This window comes from Mustela putorius, unplaced genomic scaffold, assembly GCF_011764305.1.
Source record: "Mustela putorius furo isolate JIRA1106 unplaced genomic scaffold, ASM1176430v1.1 tig00000224_pilon_pilon_pilon, whole genome shotgun sequence".
Lineage (NCBI taxonomy): Eukaryota > Metazoa > Chordata > Mammalia > Carnivora > Mustelidae > Mustela > Mustela putorius.
This window is the reverse complement of record NW_025421321.1, coordinates 16,532,050-16,552,037: the sequence shown is the minus strand read 5'-3', so window position 1 is coordinate 16,552,037 and position 19,988 is coordinate 16,532,050. Positions and strand designations below refer to the sequence as shown.

The following is a 19,988-nucleotide window of genomic DNA, read 5'->3' as shown; positions in this document are numbered from 1 at the left end:
GTGTGTCTTCATCTCCAACAGTATTTAAAATAAACTCTAAATAGTCAAGGATCCGTGACATAAGCAACAAATTATTCCTCTGGCAACTATTTCTTTAAAAATAGCATGACGTGGCAAGATAAACCAATTCAAGATGCTTGGGATAAAGTGGAATATCAAGATTAAAAAATGAGAAGGGGACTGATTGGCAGAGTTTGGAAACTTTAGATTGAGAACATGAGGGTCACATGGTAGTGATAATGAGAACCACAGAGCAGTGTGTGGATACTGGGATGAAGCCAACAGAGAAATCTGAATCTGCTTCCATAGGGAAATTAATTTCCATAGGGAAATTAAAATAGTGCCACTTTTTTGATCCTGCATCACCAATGCCAGGGTTTGGGGGGGGGGTAAATTGCCAGCCTATTTATTTCATGTATTCTTTAAAAACTTGTTTTTTGAGATATAATTCATATACTATGCAACTACACTTTTAAAGAATATAGTTGAGGGGCACCTGGGTGGCTCAGTGGGTTAAGCCTCTGCCTTTGGTTCAGGTCATGATCTGAGGGTCCTGGGATCGAGCTCTGCATCAGGCTCTCTGCTTCCCCCTCTCCCTCTGCCTGCCTCTCTGCCCGCTTGTGATCTCTGTCAGTCATATAAATAAATAAAATATTTTTTTAAAAGTACACAGTTAAGTGGTTTTTAGTTTATTTACATGGTTGTGCAACCAACATTACTATTTAATTCCAACACATCTTCCTCACCCCAGAAAGAAACCCTATGCTCATTAGAAGTCACTCCCCAGGGGCGCCTGGGTAGCTCAGTGGGTTAAAGCCTCTGCCTTCAGCTCAGGTCATGATCCCAGGGTCCTGGGATCAAGCCCTGCATCGGGCTGTCTGCTCAGCAGGGAGCCTGCTTCCTCCTCTCTCTCTATTTCTCTGCCTACTTGTGATCTTAAAAAAAAAAAAAAAAAAAAGAAGTCACTCCCCATTTCCCTTACCCTCTCCCTACCATGAGTTTACTCTATGGATTTGTCTGTTCTGGACCCTTCATGTAAACAGCAACCTACACACTATGTATGGCCTTTTAGGTCTGGTTTGTTTCAAATAACATAATGCTTTCAAAGTTAATCTGTGCTGTCACATGTATCTATGCCACATAACTTATTATGGCTGCATAATATTCCACTGTAGGGATAGACTGCATTTGCTTATTTATTAATCAGTTTAATGAAAATTTGTTTCCACTTTTTTGTTTTTTGGCTATTATGATGCTATGCACATTTATGTACTAGTTTTTGTGTGAACCTATGCCTTTTTAAGGACTTCTTAAAATTCAAGTATAATATATGGTATTACAGGAGTTTCAAGTTTCAATAGGATTCAACTATTTTATATAGTTGTTCACCAAGATAACTGTACTCTTAATTCCCTTTAGGTGTTTCACCTACGCCCACCCCAATCTCCTTTCTAGCAATCACCAGTCAGCTTTTGTCTGCCTCTTTTTTCCTTTGTTTTATTTAAGTTTCATATATGAGTAAAATTATATGACATATGTCTTTCTCTTACTGACTTCACTCAGCACTAAACAATCTAAGCCAATTCATATTGTTGCAAATGGCAAGATTTCATTATTTTTTATGGCTAATATTCCATTGTTATATACACCATGTCTTCTTTAGCCTTTCATCCATTGATGGACATTTGGGTCTCTTCCATATCTTGACTATTGAAAATAATGCTGTAATAAACAAAGGGGGCATGTATATTTTTGAATTAGTTTTCTTGGATAAATACACAGCAGTGGAATTATTGGATTATACAGCAGTACTGTTTTTAATTTTTTGAGGAACCTCCATACTGTTTTCCACAATGGTTGTACAATTTGCATCTCCACCAACAGTGCACAAGGATTCCTTTTTTGTTTTTTGTTTTAACATCCTCTTGTTATTTCCTGCCTTTTTTATTCTAACCATTCTGTCAAGTGCAAAGTAATATTTCACTGTGGTTTTACTTTGCATTTCCCTGATGATTACTGGTGTTAGGCATCTTTCCTGTGTCTGTGGGCCCTTTGTATATCTTCTTTGGAAAAATATCTTCAGGTCCTCTGTCCATTTTTAAATTGGATTTTTTTTTATGTGTTGAGTTGTATAAATTCTTTATATATTTTTTATATTAACCCCTTAATCAGATGTATCATTTCAAAATATCTTTTCTCACTCAGTAGGTTGGTTCCCCTTTTGTTGATGGTTTCCTCCACTGTGCAAAAACTTTTTTATTTTAGCATAGTCCAATAATTTAATTTTGCTTTTGTTTCCCTTGCCAGAAAAGACTTATCTAGAAAAATGTTTCTAGTCGATGTCAAAGAAATTACTGCCTATGTTTCCTTCCAGGAGTTTCATGGCTTCAGGTCTCACATTTGGTCCTTAATTCACTTTAGGTTTATTTGTGTGTATGGTATAAGACAGTGATCCAGTTTCATTGTTTTGCACATAGCTGCCCAGTATTCCCAACACCATTTGTTGAAGAGATTATCTTCTTCTCACTATATATTCTTGCTTCCTTTGTGGTAAATTAACTGACCATAAAAGCATGGGTTTATTTCTGGACTTTCTATTCTGTTCCATTGATCACTGTGTTTGTTTTGGGGGAGTATCACATTGTTTTGATTAGTATAGCTTTGTAATAGGTCTTGAAATCTGGGATTGTGATACCTCCAGGGTGGTTGTTCTTTTTCAAGACTGCTTTGTATATTTGGGATCTTTTTTGGCTCCATACAAATTTTAGAATTATTTGTTCTGTGAAAAATGTTGGTATTTTGATAGAGACTGCTTTAAGTGTCTAGATTACTTTGGATAGTATGGACATTTTAATAATACTGGTTCTTCTAACCCATGAGCACAGACTACCTTTTTGTTTGCATTGTCTTCGATTTCTTTTGTCAATGTTTTATAGTTTTCAGATTATAGCTCTCCCATCTCCTTAATTAAGTTTATTCTTTTTGTTACAATCATAATACAATTGTTTTCTTATTCTTCTACTTCACTATTAGTGTATAGAAATGCAATAGATCTGTATGTTAATTTTACATACTGTAAATTCACTGAATTCATTTATCAGTTCTAGCAGTTTTTTGATGGACTCTTTAGGATTTTCTCTATATGGTATCATGTCATCTACAAATGGTGAAAGCTTTACTTCTTCCTCACCAATTCTGGATGTTTTTTTCCCTTGTCTAATATGTGTGACTAGGACTTCCTGTACTAGGTTGAATAAAAGTGGTGAGAGTAGACATCTTTTTCTTGTTCCTGATCTTAGAAGAAAAGCTGTCAATTTTTCATCATTGAGTAGGCTATGAGTTTTTCATATACAGCCTTTCTTTTGTTGACATATGATCCCTCTACATCTACTTTGTTGAGAATTTTATTATAAATGGACATTGTACTATGTCAAATGCTTTTCCTTAATCTAAGGAGATAAGCATATGTTATTTATCCTTTCTTGTTAATGTGATACATCACATTAACCAATTTATGAATACTGAACCACTGCTGCCTCACTGGAATGAATCCCACCTGAACACGGTGATTGATTTTCTTAATGGATTTTCTTAATGGATTGTTGGATCTAGTTTGCTAATATTTGGCTGAGGATTTCTGCATCTATGTTCATCAAAGATATTGGCCTTTGGTTTTCTTTTTTAGTGGTGTCTTTATTTGGTTTTGGTATCAGAGTAATGTTGGCCTTGGAGAATCAGTTTGGAGGGTTGCCTTCTTTTTCTATTTTTTGGATACTTTGAGAAAGAAAGGTATTAACCTTCCTTTAAATGTTTGGTAGATTTCACCTGTGAAGCCATCTGGTCCTGGACTTTTGTTTGTTGGAATTTTTTTTTTTTAATTACTGATTCAATTTCATTGCTGGTAATTGATCTGTTCAAGTTTTCTATTTTTCCTGCTTCAGTTTTACAAAGATATATGTTCCTAGAAATTTATTCATTTCTTCTAGGTTGCCCAATTTGTTATATTTCTGTGGTATTGTTTAGAATTTCTCCCATCATTCCTGATTTTATTTATTTGAATTCTCTCTTCTTTTTTTGGTGAGTTTAGCTAAAAGGCTTATCAATTTTTTTGATCTTTTCAAAGAACAAGTTGGTTTCTTTGCTCTGTTGTTTTTTTAAGTCCCTACTTCATTTATTTCTGTTTGAATTTTTATTATGTCCTTATTTGTCCTGGCTTTGGGCTTTGTTTGTTCTTCTTTTTCTGGCTCCTTTACATGTAAGGTTAGCTTGAGATTTTTCTTGCTTCTTGAGGTGGGCCTGTGGGCCTGTATAATCTTCCCTCTTTGAATAGCTTTTGCTGCATTCCAAAGATTTTGAACCACCGTGTTTTCATTGTCATTTGTCTCCATGTATTTTTTATTTCTCTTTTTGACTTTTTGGTTGAAACCATTTATTGTTTAGTAGCATGTTATTTAGCCTCCACGTTTTTGCATTCTTTGAAGACTTTTCTCTTGAGATATTTCTATTTTCATACCACTGTGGATGGAAAAGATGTATGACACGATTTCAGTCTTCTGGACTGTATCAATAATATTGGGGCCTAACATGTGACCTATTCTGGAAAATGTTGTGAACATATGTTCTCAATTCCCTTGAGTTTATAACTAGGAGTGGAATTGCTGGGACATAGGCTAACTCTATTTTAACATTTGAAGAATTGCCAGACTTTTCAAAGTGGGTGCACCATTTTATATTCCCACCAGCAACATATAAGTGTTCCATCTTCTCCATATCTTGTCAACACTTGCTATTGTCTGTCTCTCTTATTATAGCCCCCCTTGTGGGTGTGAAGTGTTATCTCACTGTGATTTTTATTTACATTTCTCTCATAGCATCTTTTCATATGCTTCTTGGCCATTTGTGTATCTTCTTTGGGGAAATTTCTGTTTAAAACTTGTCTATTTTTCAATTCGGTTATTGGTCTTTTTTCTATTGAACTCTAAGAGTTCTTTATGTCTTCTGGATACTAGATTCTTATCAGACATGATTTGCAAATATTTTCTCCTATTCTGTGGATTATCTTTTCACATGTTTCCAGTTTTATTGAGAAATAATTAACATATATCACTGTTTAAGTTTAAGGCATATAGCATGATGGTTTGGTTTTTATATGTTGTGAAATGATTACCATAATAGTTTCAACTAATACAACAGATAGGTTCTCATACAAATACCATAAAAAAAAGAAAAAAAAGAAAAAAATTCCTTCTTGCTAGAGGGGAGTCTCAGGATTTACCATCTTAACAAATTTTCTATATATCATATAGCAGCATTAGCTATAGTCATCAAGGTATACACTACATCCCTATAACATCCCTATCATAGGCATACATTTTATCGCACTTCTCAAATACCATGTGTTTTACAAATTGAAGGTATGGGCTACTTTGCATTGAGCAAGTCTATCAGCACCATTATTCCAACAGCATTTGCTCATTTCATATCTCTCTGTCACATTTTGGTAATTCTCAATAATATTTTAAACTTTTTTATTATTATTACATTTTTTTAAACAGGGAAGAAATTCACATTTATTGTATACCAAATGTGTGTCAAAGGTCACATATCTCTTATTTAATGTTCCAAACAAATCCGTGAAGTGTTTTTTTTTCTCTATTTACAGATGAGAACATGGAGGTCTGAGAGGTTAAAAAACTTGTCAAGCATCCAATAGAGGGGGAAGAGTTGGTACTAGAATGCTATCCTCTTTCTGCTATTCCAAAGGGAAACTCTCACAGAGAGAAAGAGAAAGAAAGAAGGAAAGAGAAGTTGTTCAGTTACCCAGTTAGAACAGAAGCAACTGATGCCTTAAATCAATCTGATCAACAGCATAAAAACTGGTTGTTTGGATTTTTAAAAGATTTGATTGAAACCCAGTTGTTTCAGTGGCCATATGTAGACCTGGAGTTAATAAATGGCCGCCTTTAAGTCCCCCAGCTGGAAGAATACAAAAGAACCCAGAGGCAAGTCAATGGCAAATTGCCCCTCCAAACAAACTGCAGTATGTAAGCTCTAAAACTTGAATTACCCTTCAAGGATTAAGGTTCAAGACTGTGAGAAATTTAAAATATTGTCTAGCCTAGGAAATAGCATATGAATCAAAAATATCATTACTAAGCTTAACTGTACTCCTAATCTTCCACTTTCATGACATCTGTTTTGTTATTTTTTTTTAATTTATTTATTTTCAGCATAACAGTATTCATTATTTTTTCACCATAGCCAGTGATCCATGCAATCCGTGCCCTCTATAATACCCACCACCTGGTACCCCAACCTCCCACCCCCCCCACTTCAAACCCCTCAGATTGTTTTTCAGAGTCCATAGTCTCTCATGGTTCACCTCCCCTTCCAATTTACCACAACTCCCTTCTCCTCTCTAACTCCCCATGTCCTCCATGCTATTTGTTATGCTCCACAAGTAAGTGAAACATATGATAGTTGACTCTCTCTGCTTGACTTATTTCACTCAGCATAATCTCTTCCAGTCCTGTCCATGTTGCTAACAAAGTTGAGTATTCATCCTTTCTGATGGAGGCATAATACTCCATAGTGTATATGGACCACATCTTCCTTATCCATTCGTCCATTGAAGGGCATCTTGGTTCGTTCCACAGTTTGGCAACCATGGCCATTGCTGCTATAAACATTGGGGTACAGATGGCCCTTCTTTTCACATCTGTATCTTTGGGGTAAATACCCAGGAGTGCAATGGCAGGGTCATGGGGAAGTTCTATTTTTAATTTCTTGAGGAATCTCCACACTGTTCTCCAAAGACGCTGCACCAACTTGCATTCCCACCAACAGTGTAAGAGGGTTCCCCTTTCTCCACATCCCCTCCAACACATGTTGTTTCCTGTCTTGTTAATTTTGGCCATTCTAACTGGTGTAAGGTGATATCTCAATGTGGTTTTTTTTTGTTTTTTGTTTTTTGTTTTTGTTTTTTTTAGAATTTTCTTTTCTTTTTTTTTTTTTTTTAAGATTTTATTTATTTGTCAGAGACAGAGGGAGAGAGAGCGAGCAAGCACAGGCAGACAGAGAGGCAGGCAGAGGCAGAGGGAGAAGCAGGCTCCCTGCCGAGCAAGGAGCCCGATGTGGGACTCGATCCCAGGACACTGGGATCATGACCTGAGCCGAAGGCAGCTGCTTAACCAACTGAGCCACCCAGGCGTCCCGCTCAATGTGGTTTTAATTTGAATCTCCCTGATGGCTAGTGATGATGAACATTTTTTCATGTGTCTGATAGCCATTTGTATGTCTTCATTGGAGAAGTGTCTGTTCATATCTTCTGCCCATTTTTTGATATGATTATCTGTTTTGTGTGTGTTGAGTTTGAGGAGTTCATTATAGATCCTGGATATCAACCTTTTGTCTGTACTGTCATTTGCAAATATCTTCTCCCATTCTGTGGGTGGCCTCTTTGTTTTCTTGACTGTTTCCTTGGCTGTGCAGAAGCTTTTGATCTTGATGAAGTCCCAGAAGTTTATTTTCGCTTTTGTTTCCTTTGCCTTTGGAGACATATCTTGAAAGAAGTTGCTGTGGCTGATATCGAAGAGATTACTGCCTATGTTCTCCTCCAGGATTCTGATGGATTCCTGTCTCACGTTGAGGTCTTTTATCCATTTTGAGTTAATCTTTGTGTACAGTGTAAGAGAATGGTCGAGTTTCATTCTTCTACATATAGCTGTCCAGTTTTCCCAGCAACCTTTAATTGAAGAGACTGTCTTTTTTCCACTGTATATTTTTTCCTGTTTTGTTGAAGATTAATTGACCATAGAGTTGAGGGTCCATATTATTATTATTATTATTACATTTGTTATGACGACCTGTGATCAGTATGACTTGCTGAAAGCTCAGATGATGGTTGGCAATTTTTTAGCAATAAAGTAACTTTTGAATAAGTTATGTACATTGATTTTTTAGACATAAAGTTATTACACACTTAACAGACTACAGTAGAGTATAAACATAACTTTTTATGCATTGGGAAACCAAACAATTCACTTGACTCAATTATTGTGATATTCACTTTCTTGCAGTGGTCTGGACCCAAACTCATAGTATCTCTAAGGCATTCCTATATTGATATACGTAATTGTCTTTTAAATCAGATAGAAAAACAAACATAGTAAATAAAAACCACATTTATACCATCTTTTATATTTACCCATGTAGTTATCAGTGTCCTTCATTTCTTCATATGAATTCAAATTACTCTCTAATACCATTTCAACCTGAAGGACTTCCTTTAATATTTTTCTGGTAGGGCAGGTGTGCTAACAATAACATCTGTTTTTGTTCATCTTGAATGTCTTGATTTCTCCTTCTTTTTGATACGAAGTTCTGCCAGATATACTATCGCTGGTTGACAATCTTTTTCTTTCACCACTTTGAATACTTCATCCCACTGCTTCTAACCTCCATAACATCTGATTAAAAATCAGCTGTTAATTTTATTGAGGACCCCTTGAGTCACATCTGTCTAGTGGCTTTCACAATTGTCTTTTTGAGCTTTGTACTTTCTGTGTGAAAGGTTATTAATTTTGATTCAATTTCTTTTATAGATATGGGCCTATTCAAACAGTCTGTTTCTTCTTGTGGAAGTTTTGACAGATTGTGTCTTTCATGGAATTGACCCATTTTAGCCAATAACCCAGTCAAATCTGCAGGCATAAAATTTTCATAGTATTCCTTTATTATCCTTTCAATATCCATGAGATCTCTGATGATGTCTCCTCTTTAATTTTTGTAACTTGTGTGTTCTTTTTTTCTTAGTCAGCCTAGCTAGAGGCTTATTGTCTTTTCAAAGATCCAGCTTTTGATTTTGTTGGATTTTCTCTAGGGATTTGTTTTCAACTTCATTGATTTTTGCTCTGAATTTTATTGTTTTTTTTTTCTTCTTCTTCTTCTGGGTATTTTAGATTCAATTTTCTCTTCTTTTTCTAGTTTCCTAAGGTGGAAGCTTATTGATTTTAGACATATCATCTTTTCTAATTTATGCATTTAATGTTATAAATTTCTCTCTAAGCACTATTTTCACTGCATCCTACAAATCTTGGTAAGTTGAACTTTCATTTTCATTTACCACAGTCACTTTTTAATAACATGATTCTAGCTATGACATTTCAACATAGTTTGTGTTACATTCCAATAGCCATCATTCCTAAATTTAATGCATCACAAGTACAGGAGTCTAATGAACTAATTCTTCCCCCACATTTTGGGGGAAGTTTTTCAGTGGCATCTTAACTCTGACTTGTGGAAGCATTACATGATATTCTTAAAATGTTTTTCTGTTTCTTTTTTTAATGTGGAAAATACAGGGTTACTACCTATAAGAAAATGTATATTTGAGTTCGACAAAATCTTGGCCCTTTTAGCAATATTACCTGCTGCTTATTAATCAGCCCTATCAACATTCATTTAACTAGAAAGAGCATTAGAGGTGTAAAAGCATGCTGGAAAAAATTCAGTTCTGAGAAGAAATATTATTTTCTCTTTTGCCTTGCTGGAAGTGTGAGCACTTTGACAAGTGTTAGATTTACTTCTGGTTACATAAGAAACCAGCTGTGCCCTGCCCAGATTGCAAGTCCTATTTGAACAAATGGGAAACAGATTCTTGAGAAAGTAAATATGTACAAGGGCTCTGGAAATTAGTCTGCTTTGCTTTCAGATCTTAAGTCATCATGTTGGTAAAATAGTACTCATCTACTACATTGATTGGGCATTACTGGTACAGAACAGAGAATTCATATATATCAGAATCTGTATATATCAGAATCCAAAGTTCTTGGAATAAAAGATTCAGAAACATGGAATTCTCACTTGATGGGCCCAGGTCTTTACACCAAGAATGCCTGTTTCATCCAATAGTGTGTGACTCACAGCTATCTGAACTGCAGATCTGTAGAGTCAATTGCCTCTCCTGCTTCTCTGTTTGGTCTCTCTAGAGTGCTTCAGTCTTAATACATGCAAACAAGCCTCATCGTGTTTACCCCCAAACCTGGTTCTCTTCCAGCATGGTATCCACCTAGAAGTTTAGCTTTGACACCTATAACTTCCATACCACCAAGTCCTGCCAAGTTCAGTATCTGAATCTTCTCTCAGATCTGCCCACTTATCACCTCTCACTTATACATCTTAACTCCCTTCCTTCAACCTCACTTGGCCTCCTTCTTTTAATCTGTTTAAACCCACCCAGTAGCCAAAGTGATTTTCTTTCAAAGTGATTTTTTTTTTCTAAATGCAAACCTGTTTTTATCATTTTCTTGCTTAAAATCTTCCAGTGGTTTCTCCCTGGCCTGAAATTAAGGACTGCCATCTCACATGATGACGTACAGACCCAGCATGATCTAGTGCTTGCCTAACTCTCTAGACTCATCAAAGGCCAACTACTAACTTGATCTCTGAGCTCTATTCACACTCATCTTTTCCAAAGCTTCTAAAGTGCCGTACTCCTTGGCTCAGGACCTTTGCAAGTGCCATTCTGTTGCCTACTTATATACTTTCCCCTTACTTCCACCTTTTCACCTCAATAACTTGACTCCTCAACCCTCAGATATCAGTTCCAGTAACATTTCCTCAGGAAAGTATTCCTTGACCCCAAAAAATAAATATCCCAAGAGCACACACTTTTCCTTAGTCACACTATTCAAGTTGATAATTATACTTTGATGTACAGATCTCACCAAGTAAGAAATAGTACAAGGTGTTGCTTTATGAGTGACCATTCCATGTCTATTTTACTTACCATGATACTCATCATCTAGCACAGAACTACATATTGTAAGCACTCAATAAATGAAAGAAAAAAACTAAATGGATTAACTTTTCAATAGACATCATTACACTTTAACTGTGTGATAGCACAGCTCTAAATGTTTTACATGTATTTCCTCATTTAAGTTTCCCAATGGCCCTGTGGAGTAGGTATTATCATTGTCACCCTAATTTTGCAAATAAGGAAACTGAGGCATGGATAATAAATGTCTTGCCAACAGTCACACAGGAGTGGGCAGAGCGAGGATTACTATCTTTCTAATCCCAAATCTGGGTACTTTCACCACAAGTTATGACAACAGAGACACCTGTCTGGTGGTTTAATACAATGATAATAAAAAGAAGTATTGTCTCACTCTCCATGTGTTCTGTTGGAATTGTCTGTTGGGCTTTAGTGTGCCTTTAGCCCCTTCCTTGTTGTCTGACATCGAGTTTGATATTTTGAAACAACCAAATATTGAGAGTCCAGTCTTGGCATGACTATACAACATGATTAGACTTATTATCTCCAGTGAGAAAAAATGGCTGTGAAGGTTATTACAAATAAGGAGCTCCTGAAATGATGAGCTGCAGCATCAGCCAAAGAAGGGTCAAGTCTCTCTAATGTGCACAAATTCTTGAACGTTTTGTGAGAAAAGCCATCTTTTCATCTTAAAGTCATACCCGTCACACTCACACACACACAAGAACACACAATGCTCAGATGCATTAACACCAATATCTCTGAACAGCTTAGCATCTCAAGAGCGATCCACATCCTCCTCTTTTACTTTATTAACACCTGCACCGAGGTATAACTAACATAGAGTAAACCAGGAACATGTAAAGTGCACAAACTGATACATCTTGATGTATGTATGGTTACATTTCTATTTATCATCTTGCCATTTGTTTTCTATTGGCCCCGTTTGTTCTTAGCTCTCTTTTCCCCTCCTGACAGATCTCGGATTGAGTATTTTTAGTTCCATTTTATCTCCTTTATTGGCCTGTTTTGTCATTTAGGAGTTACTTTAGGTATATAGCAAACATCTTCAATATATCATGCCCTTATTTCAATTAACAGTATAGGAGAGACTTTGTCTAATTCACATGAATGTTTCACATTCAATGGCAGCCCATCTGACCACCTCCATTCTAACCCACCCACCTCCAGATGGCTATGCTATCTCCTTTGACCTAGCAGGCCTTGAGCAGTCGAAGTTAGGGAATGGCTATGCCTTCAGAGAAAGCAGATTCTCCTTTCTCTCAATAATGCTGTGCTATAGGTGGCAACAGGAGCAGATCAGACACTCCAAACATGGTCTCAAAGCCCAAAGCAAGGTTACAGAAGTTTCAATGAGTATCCAAGAGTGGACCAAATTTTCCTTTTTATTTTTTTAATTTTTAAAAATTTTTTAAAGATTTTATTTATTTATTTGACAGAGATCACAAGTAGGCAGAGAGGCAGGCAGAGTCGGGGGGAAGCAGGCTCCCCAATGAGCAGAGAACCCAACGTCGGGCTCAATCCCAGGACCCTGAGATCATGACCTGAGTCTAAGGCAGAGGCTTTAACCCACTGAGCCACCCAAGCACCCCCAAATTTTCCTTTTAAAATAGAAATAGTACACTTGAAGCATCTTTTGAAAATGTGTAATTTTTAGTTTTGGGTGTTGTGTGTGTGTATTAGACTGAATAAAGGGGGGCACCTGGGTGGCTAAGTGGGTTAAAGCCTCTGCCTTTGGCTCAGGTCATGATCCCAGGGTCCTGGGATCAAGCCCCGCAACAGGCTCTCTGCTCAGCAGAGAACCTGCTTCCCTTCCGATCTCTCTGCCTGCCTTTCTGCCTACTTGTGATCTCTGTCAAATAAATAAATAAATAATAAATAAATAAATAAATAAATTTATTTATTTTTAAAAAATGATACAGACCGAAATAAAGGAACTGTAATCTGTCCTTCTATTAATTACTGAGGTCAACTGCTTTTCTGTTTCCTTTAGAAGTATCTAAAAATCTTCTTTTAATCCTCAAGACTAACGACCCCAAGTTTAAATACTCCCTATATTAGTCTACTTGTACTACCACAACAAAAATACAATAGACTGGGTGGCTTAAACAACATAAATTCATTTTCTCACAGTTCTGGAGACTGAAAATCCAAGATCAAGGTGCCCTCAGGATTGGTTTCTGGTGAAGCATCTCTTTCTGGCTTGTAGAGGGTCATCTTCCTACTGTGTCCTCCTATAACTTTTCCTCTGTGCATGCGTGGAAAGAGAGAGATCTCTGGCGTCTCCTCCTCTTCTCATAAGGACACTAGTTGTACTTGATTAGGGCTCCGCCCTTATGATCTCATTTAACCTTAACTATCCCTCTTAAAGGCCCTCTTTCCTCATACAATCACATTTGGGGTTAGAGTTTCAACACATGAACTTTGGAGGAACAATACAGTCCACTGCACTACCCCCGACACACCTGAATAGCAGGATCACCACTCTCTTGTTTAGCATGGATGCTACTTGGGACTTTATCCCAAGCCCCCGCTTCATTTTCATTCTCTCAGGATGACAGAGGACGCTTTGGGTTCACACTGAGTACGGTGTCACTACCAATGAGCAGCCTCTCTGGACAAGCCTAATAGGCCCCTCCTTGGGGACCCCAGAGAGCTGGCACTGGCAAAGCAACTGCAGTTGTGCTGCCCTAGACCCACAGCTGGACAGCCAGTCACAGGAAAGATTAACTGTCACCAGGAATTCATCGGGTTGCACAGGGCAAGGTTTCCCATGCCTTTACCCTACTCTTCCCTCTCTACACATGTCTGCTCCCCAATTCTCCCCTTCAACCACATCCCTGCCCTAGCTGGTCTGGCTCCTTGCTCTCGTCCTACATTGACACTTCTGCAATATAGGCAGGGTACCAGGAGGCAATACAGCCTGGCCAAGGTTCCCAAACTTTGCTGCACATTAGGATCACCTGGGGAGCTTTCAAAACCCTTGATATCCAGACCACATACCTTATGGATTCAATCAGAATGTCTAGGGTGAAAGCCAGACTTGGGTACTTTTACTGAGGAACTAGGTTTTGAATCCTGGTTTCACCATTTCTAGTTCTGTAGCCCTGAGTAAGTTACTTAACCTAAATGGAGATAATAGTAGCACCTATCTTATAAGATTGTAGGAAGGATTAAATGAGTGAATACTGTGAAGAGTCTAGCACAAAGCTTGCCGTGTAAGGGATGTGCTGTAAGTGCTAACCACCATTATTACTAGAGTTGCCCTAAATGAAACCAGCACCCTACATAGGCACTAACTTAAGAATTCAGAAAGGAGAATCAGTATACTCTCTAACTGTAAAAGGGAAAGAGTCAGCAAACATTTATCAAATACCTGCTTGGTGCAAAGTGTATATTATTTTACTTAATCTTTCTAATAATCCCTCAAGACGGATATAGTTACTTAGCAGAAAAATAAACTAAAACTTAAAGGAATTAATTCAGGTCAATGCCTAATGAAGGAGTTAGGATTTGCAACCAGGACTTTCTCACTCCAAACTCAGATTCCTCTGAAATACTCTTTTCAACTAGGCCTCCACCTTTGGATTCCCATGTTTTTCTCTGGATCACCCAATTTTAGCAAAAATCCTGTTAAGTCAGTTTAGCCAGAATCCCCCACCCTCTACATCTAATCAAAGTCCTCATAGCCCACCACCCCCAGGTGATATCTGGTCACCCTGACCTCCCTTCAGAAAGATCCTGTCAGGTAGGTTTAGCAAGAATCCCCCTTTACCCCTGATGTTTCCTCTTAATAATTTTCCATCAACCAACCCCACCCTGCTCCTTGGCTACAAATCCCCAATCATCCGTGTTGTAGTCAACACTAAGCCCAGTACACTGAGGCGTCTTTCCCTAGCAGTTACCACTTGCCTGTCCAGCTGGTTTTTCTTGAACAATCACACACACACACACACACACACACACACACACACAGTTACTCTCTCTCTCTCTCTCATCACATACACACACACACATACAAACAGCACAACTCTGGAAAAACGCCTCAGGAAACATCCTTTCATCCCCAACTGGTAACAGTTATGACTCTTCCACTATGAACATAAACAGTACGCACCATGGTTTACTGTGGCCACGTCGGACGGAGCCACGGATGGCTCCGTGACCAGCTTCTGGATCTGAGTCAAAGTGCTACAGGCTTCCTCTATCTCCCTCCAAATGAGAAACACGTCCTCTCTGACTCCAGCTCCTGGGAGGAGAAACACAGTGTGAGTGGGTGCCTATGGCAGGTCCAAGAACTCTCTGGTAGTTCCAGAGGCCTGCTACACTCCAGCCAAGTTTCTAAAACATTTTCAAACATCAACTTCCACTTTCCCTACTAATCTGAGAATCAGAACTGAAATCCTTAAGGAAGTGCTGTCACCTGAAAAAATCATAAACCCATATTTTAAAATGTAATAAATCTTTGTAAATATTTGTAGCAGCCATAATATTTTAAGATGAACTCTTGATAATACTTAAGTAAGATAAAGAATAAAATTATTCAAAATCACCTAATAAAAGCCAGGGTGAGGAAGGGAAATTCAGTGGTATATGAAAGTAATAATTCCTAATCTCTCTTGATTAAGCTGAGATTTCCTACTTCTCTAAAAACCACCTTCACAGTCTTTATTTTCCCCTAGTGTAAGAAATGATTCTTTGGCCTCCTTTTCTGGATTTCTACTGTCTCAATTAAGGGTTAGGTTTGGCTGTATGCTATTTTTTTCAAAATGATATGGCTCCTTAATATAGACATTAATCTCATTCTCACAATCAATCAATGGGTAAGAGGTCCAGGCCCTCCCTAACAGATTGGTAGTTTCCAGAGATTAAGAAGGGTGTTGGACCAGGAGGGAAATGGGTATGCACAGAAGTACAACATAAGGGATCCTGCAGTGGTATCTTGACAACATCATGAGGCCAGTGGTGATTCTAAGAGGCCACAAGAATACCTCCCATTTTCAGTGGCAACCATGGACCCAGCCACTGGCCTGGTCCTACTCAAGGCATCAATGGGCTACCAGATAGTCACTGCTCCAGAGTTGTTTCTAGTATGGTTGTAGTAACAAGAATTTTGTAGACATATTCTCTAGTTTTAAAAACTCCCTTCCAGTAAAAAGCTTAAACAACTAACTCAATTTTACAAGCTGTATACAGTCAGCTCAGAGAACATGGACAACGTTATCATTAAAGTAAGCTAGTCCAAACTGTCCAATGAGAAATACCTTTGAGGGTACGTGCTTTGTGCTTGCTATTGTGCTTGGGCCTTCTAAACACTGTCTCTTTCTCTTTGCCACAGCTCTGCAGGCAAATTCTACTCTTGTCCTCCTTCTACAGCTACACAGAATGAGTCATCCAAGTCACACTGTCAATGACTATTAGAGCAGGGAGTCAAACCCAAGTTGGTGTGACTCTACCAACTCTGCCACCCTGCACAGCTGTCCTAGAAAAGGAATGGATGGTTATAGAGGGTCCCTCTACATGCACCCCCCTTGCTTCTACGGAGATCCCACTTACCAAGCCCATCTACATGATGATAGTCCACAGATGCCTGAAACCCTAGACCCACAGAGACTGAGAGAATATCATCAGGTCTGGGGGCTGCCCCCGGAGATTCATCTACCCAGGGTGATTAACCTTAAGCCACCAGGACAGACCAAGGCCAGACCATAGTCAAAGTTTCTGACTTTCAAATGTAGTCAAGAAGGGCAGGGAAGAAGTAAAGGGACACCAGGGATTTGGCCCTCCTGAAGCTGGCCAGGTGGAGAGAGAATATTAAAAGTTGTATTCATAAAGAAGCAAGTGACAATTCCTGAAAGAGATGGAGGGCCATCATGGCTCTACAGCCATCGATAGCCTGAGGAGTGAAACATGATGGGTACCCAGCTCAATGCTGGAACTCCCAAAATACCGCAATCTGCTGCCAAATGAAAACCTTAAGCCCACAAGGCTTTCTGAATGCTGCAAAAGCAAAACTGACTTCCAGCTGCTTACTGGAGCACCGAGGTATTAAGTAGCAGAATCCTCTCTAAAAGTTTCAAATGAGTCAAGGCTTTCCATTTTCCTCAGACTTGCCAATAGTATCTTAGGAGGGAGTGAGCTGATTGGAGACAAGATGGTGGGGAAGTAGGAGGAGGTGCCCTTTCAACCTGTACCCTCCAGTGAGCTGATTACCTTCCAAAGAACTCCGATCACCCACGAAATCAGCCTGAGATCAGAATTATACACGTCTGGATCTCTATTGGAGCAGAAGACGCCAGTGGGCAGGTAAAGCGGAGTGGGAAAGTCGGACTAATACCAGAAGGTAAACAAAAGGGGGAGGGAGCCACCAGAGGCAACCCATTGGAAAGTAATACCCCAATACCAGAGTGCCCTGCGTCTGGGGGCCAGCATTAACTCAGGAGTCTGGCAGAAAGTACTCAAAAAGAGCAAAGGATAGCGGGGGGGGGGGGTGGTGTTATTGTGGGAATCAGGGTGTAAGGGACAGGGGCTTAAGTCCCCAGACCCAGGACAGCCACCCCTGGCGCAGAGCCAGAGAGAGTGCAGCAGAGAAACCAGGTCTTGGTCCCTGAGCCAGCAGCGCGCCTGAGAGCGCTTGGGGCCCAGCTCCCGTGAGGGACTGGGAGCCTCACCAGCCAACAGAAGCACAACCTTTTTGCAGTCCCCACACGAGTGCTCTGCCATGCTATCAGAGTCCGAGTCGCACCCCGCGCCCTCCCCTGAGAGAGGAGTGCACTGGCGCCAGCCAGGTGCTCTCGACTCGGAAAGACCAGGCACTCCCAGCCCGGGCCAGTGGGAAAATCTCAGTGTGCCATCACTGCTTGGAACCTCTCTGGCAGTCTGGAGCTGCCCAGACAGCCGCCACTGTCGTGGTTTGGGGTACAAGCAAAAAATCCTGTCCCCAAGGACCACAACTCGGAACCTGCTCTGCCAGCGGCCAAGGGGGGATTTATAAGGGCTCTGCAGCCAGACTGAGACTTCTCTCTGAGAGGGAGGTCAGGGTGCAGTTTGCTTTCCTCTAAACCTACAAAAACCAGCAAAAGCGGTCAAGGTTAGAGAGAAAAACAAAAGTGAACAAACATAAAAACCTCCAGAGAACAAAAGCCTGAAAAAACCAGTTTCCTCAGAGCCCACCCCCTTGAGGGGGGCAGGAGGACTTAGATGAGAGAACTTCAGGGACTGAAAACCCATGTGGCAGGCCCCTTCCCCAGAAAACCAACCAGGAAAGGAAAAACAAAAAAAAAAAGACGACAAGAGAACAGCCACCACTACTTCATAGGACAACTTTTATTTTTAATTCGTTCCCACTATTCTGGCTCGGTTTTTTTTTTTATATATAGATAATTTTTTAACCTATTTATCATCACAGTGAGATGTCCAGTACATCAAACTCCATAATAATCTTCTAACCTGAACTTTTATTTATTTATTTATTTATTTATTTGTCAGAGAGAGGGAGAGAGAGAGAGCACAGGCAGACAGAATGGCAGACAGAGACAGAGGGAGAAGCAGGCTCCCTGCCGAAGCAAGGAGCCCGATGTGGGACTTGATCCCAGGATGCCAGGATCATGACCTGAGCCAAAGGCAGCTGCTTAACCAACTGAGCCACCCAGGCGTCCCTAACCTGAACTTTTTGATACATACACCTGTGTTTTCCTTTTGCATTTCTATTTTTTAAATTTCTTTTTTTTTAATTTTAGTTTAGTTTAGTCTAGTTTATTCCTTTTTTTATTTTTATTTTCTAATATTCATACAGAGTTAAACTTTAAGGTAATCCCCTTTCCCCAATCAATGCTACCCCTATAGGTAAACCAATTTTTAATCCCCCTTTATCTTAGGAAAGTTGAGTCCTTTAACAAAGATATCAAGATACATCCAGGAAGAATCAAAACAACCTTCCTTGCCCACACTGAGAATTTATAACCACTCTCCCATCTTTTTCTTCCACCAGTGTTTCTGTGTTTTCGTGTTTGTCCTGATAGTACATAAATCTTACACTTGGGGTTCTTTTTGACAAGGTTCTTCCTTTATTTGCTTATTTTTTTTCTCTTGTAATATACTTTTATCAGTCTTTTTGTTTGTTTTTGTTTGTATACTTCATAAATCTTACCAAGGGGCCCATTTGGGCTGAGCCTTCTCTTTTATCTTCTCTTTCTTTCCTGTCTCTCTCTCTTCTCTTTTTCTTTTCTTTTTTCTCTCGTTTGGGTGGGGAACCCTGATTGCTCAGAAGCATTCCAGGGTACACCTTGACTGCACCATAGTCGACACATCCAGCTACATCCATTCAGCCATCTCTCACCAAAATGACTAGGAGGAGGAATGCCCAACAGAAGAAAAATACAGAGGATGGGCCTTCTGCAACAGAGCTAACGGCTATCAACATAGACAACATGTTGGAAAGAGAATTCAGGCTAACAATTATCCAGGCAATAGCTAGGTTGGAGAAAGCCATGAATGACCAAACGGAATTGATTAGGGCCGAACTGAAAGCGACCAGAGATCATGTTTTCAATGTTAGGGAAGAGCTGAAAGCTACCAGGGATGAGCTTCACAATGCTCTCAATGAGTTCCAATCTAATCTAAATTCTCTCAAAGCTAGGGTAACTGAGACAGAAGATAGAATTAGTGATCTGGAGGACAAACAGAGAGAAAGGATCAGGAGGAAGCCTGGAACAAACAGCTTAGAAGCCACCAAAACAGAATCAGGGAAATAAATGATGCCATGAAATGTTCCAATGTCAGAATTATTGGAATCCCTGAAGGGGAGGAGAAAGAAAGAAATCTAGAAGATATAGTGGAACAAGCTCTTCATGAAAATTTTCCCAATCTCACGAATGGAACCAGTGTTCATGTATTAGAGGCCAAATGGTCTCCACCCAAGATTATAAATTCCAGAAAAACATCAAGGCACCTGATAGTCAAATTGAGGAATCATAATTGTAGATATAATCTCTTGAAAGCCGCTAGGAAAAAAGGCTCCTTACTTACAGAGGAAAGCCCATCAGAATAACGTCAGACCTGTCCACAGAGATCTGGCAAGCCAGAAAGGGCTGGCAAGATATATTCAGGGCACTAAATGAAAAGAACATGCAGCCAAGAATACTTTATCCAGCAAGACTGACATTCAAAATGGATGGAGAGATAAAGA

The 19,988-nt window shown here is 39.3% G+C and overlaps 1 protein-coding gene across 3 annotated transcripts in view; it reads right to left on the bottom strand.

The window, feature by feature from the left end:
- Positions 1-19,988, bottom strand: part of VWA3B (von Willebrand factor A domain containing 3B) — a 223,701-nt gene that overhangs the window by 141,569 nt on the left and 62,144 nt on the right. For all 3 annotated transcript variants that reach the window (XR_006606011.1, XR_006606010.1, XM_045077773.1), the window contains exon 8: positions 14,919-15,050. Coding sequence is in view for 1 of the 3 variants with exons in the window: in XM_045077773.1 (XP_044933708.1) it covers positions 14,919-15,050 (132 nt within the window). In the remaining 2 variants the exon portion in view is untranslated. The remainder of the gene's footprint in view (positions 1-14,918; positions 15,051-19,988) is intronic.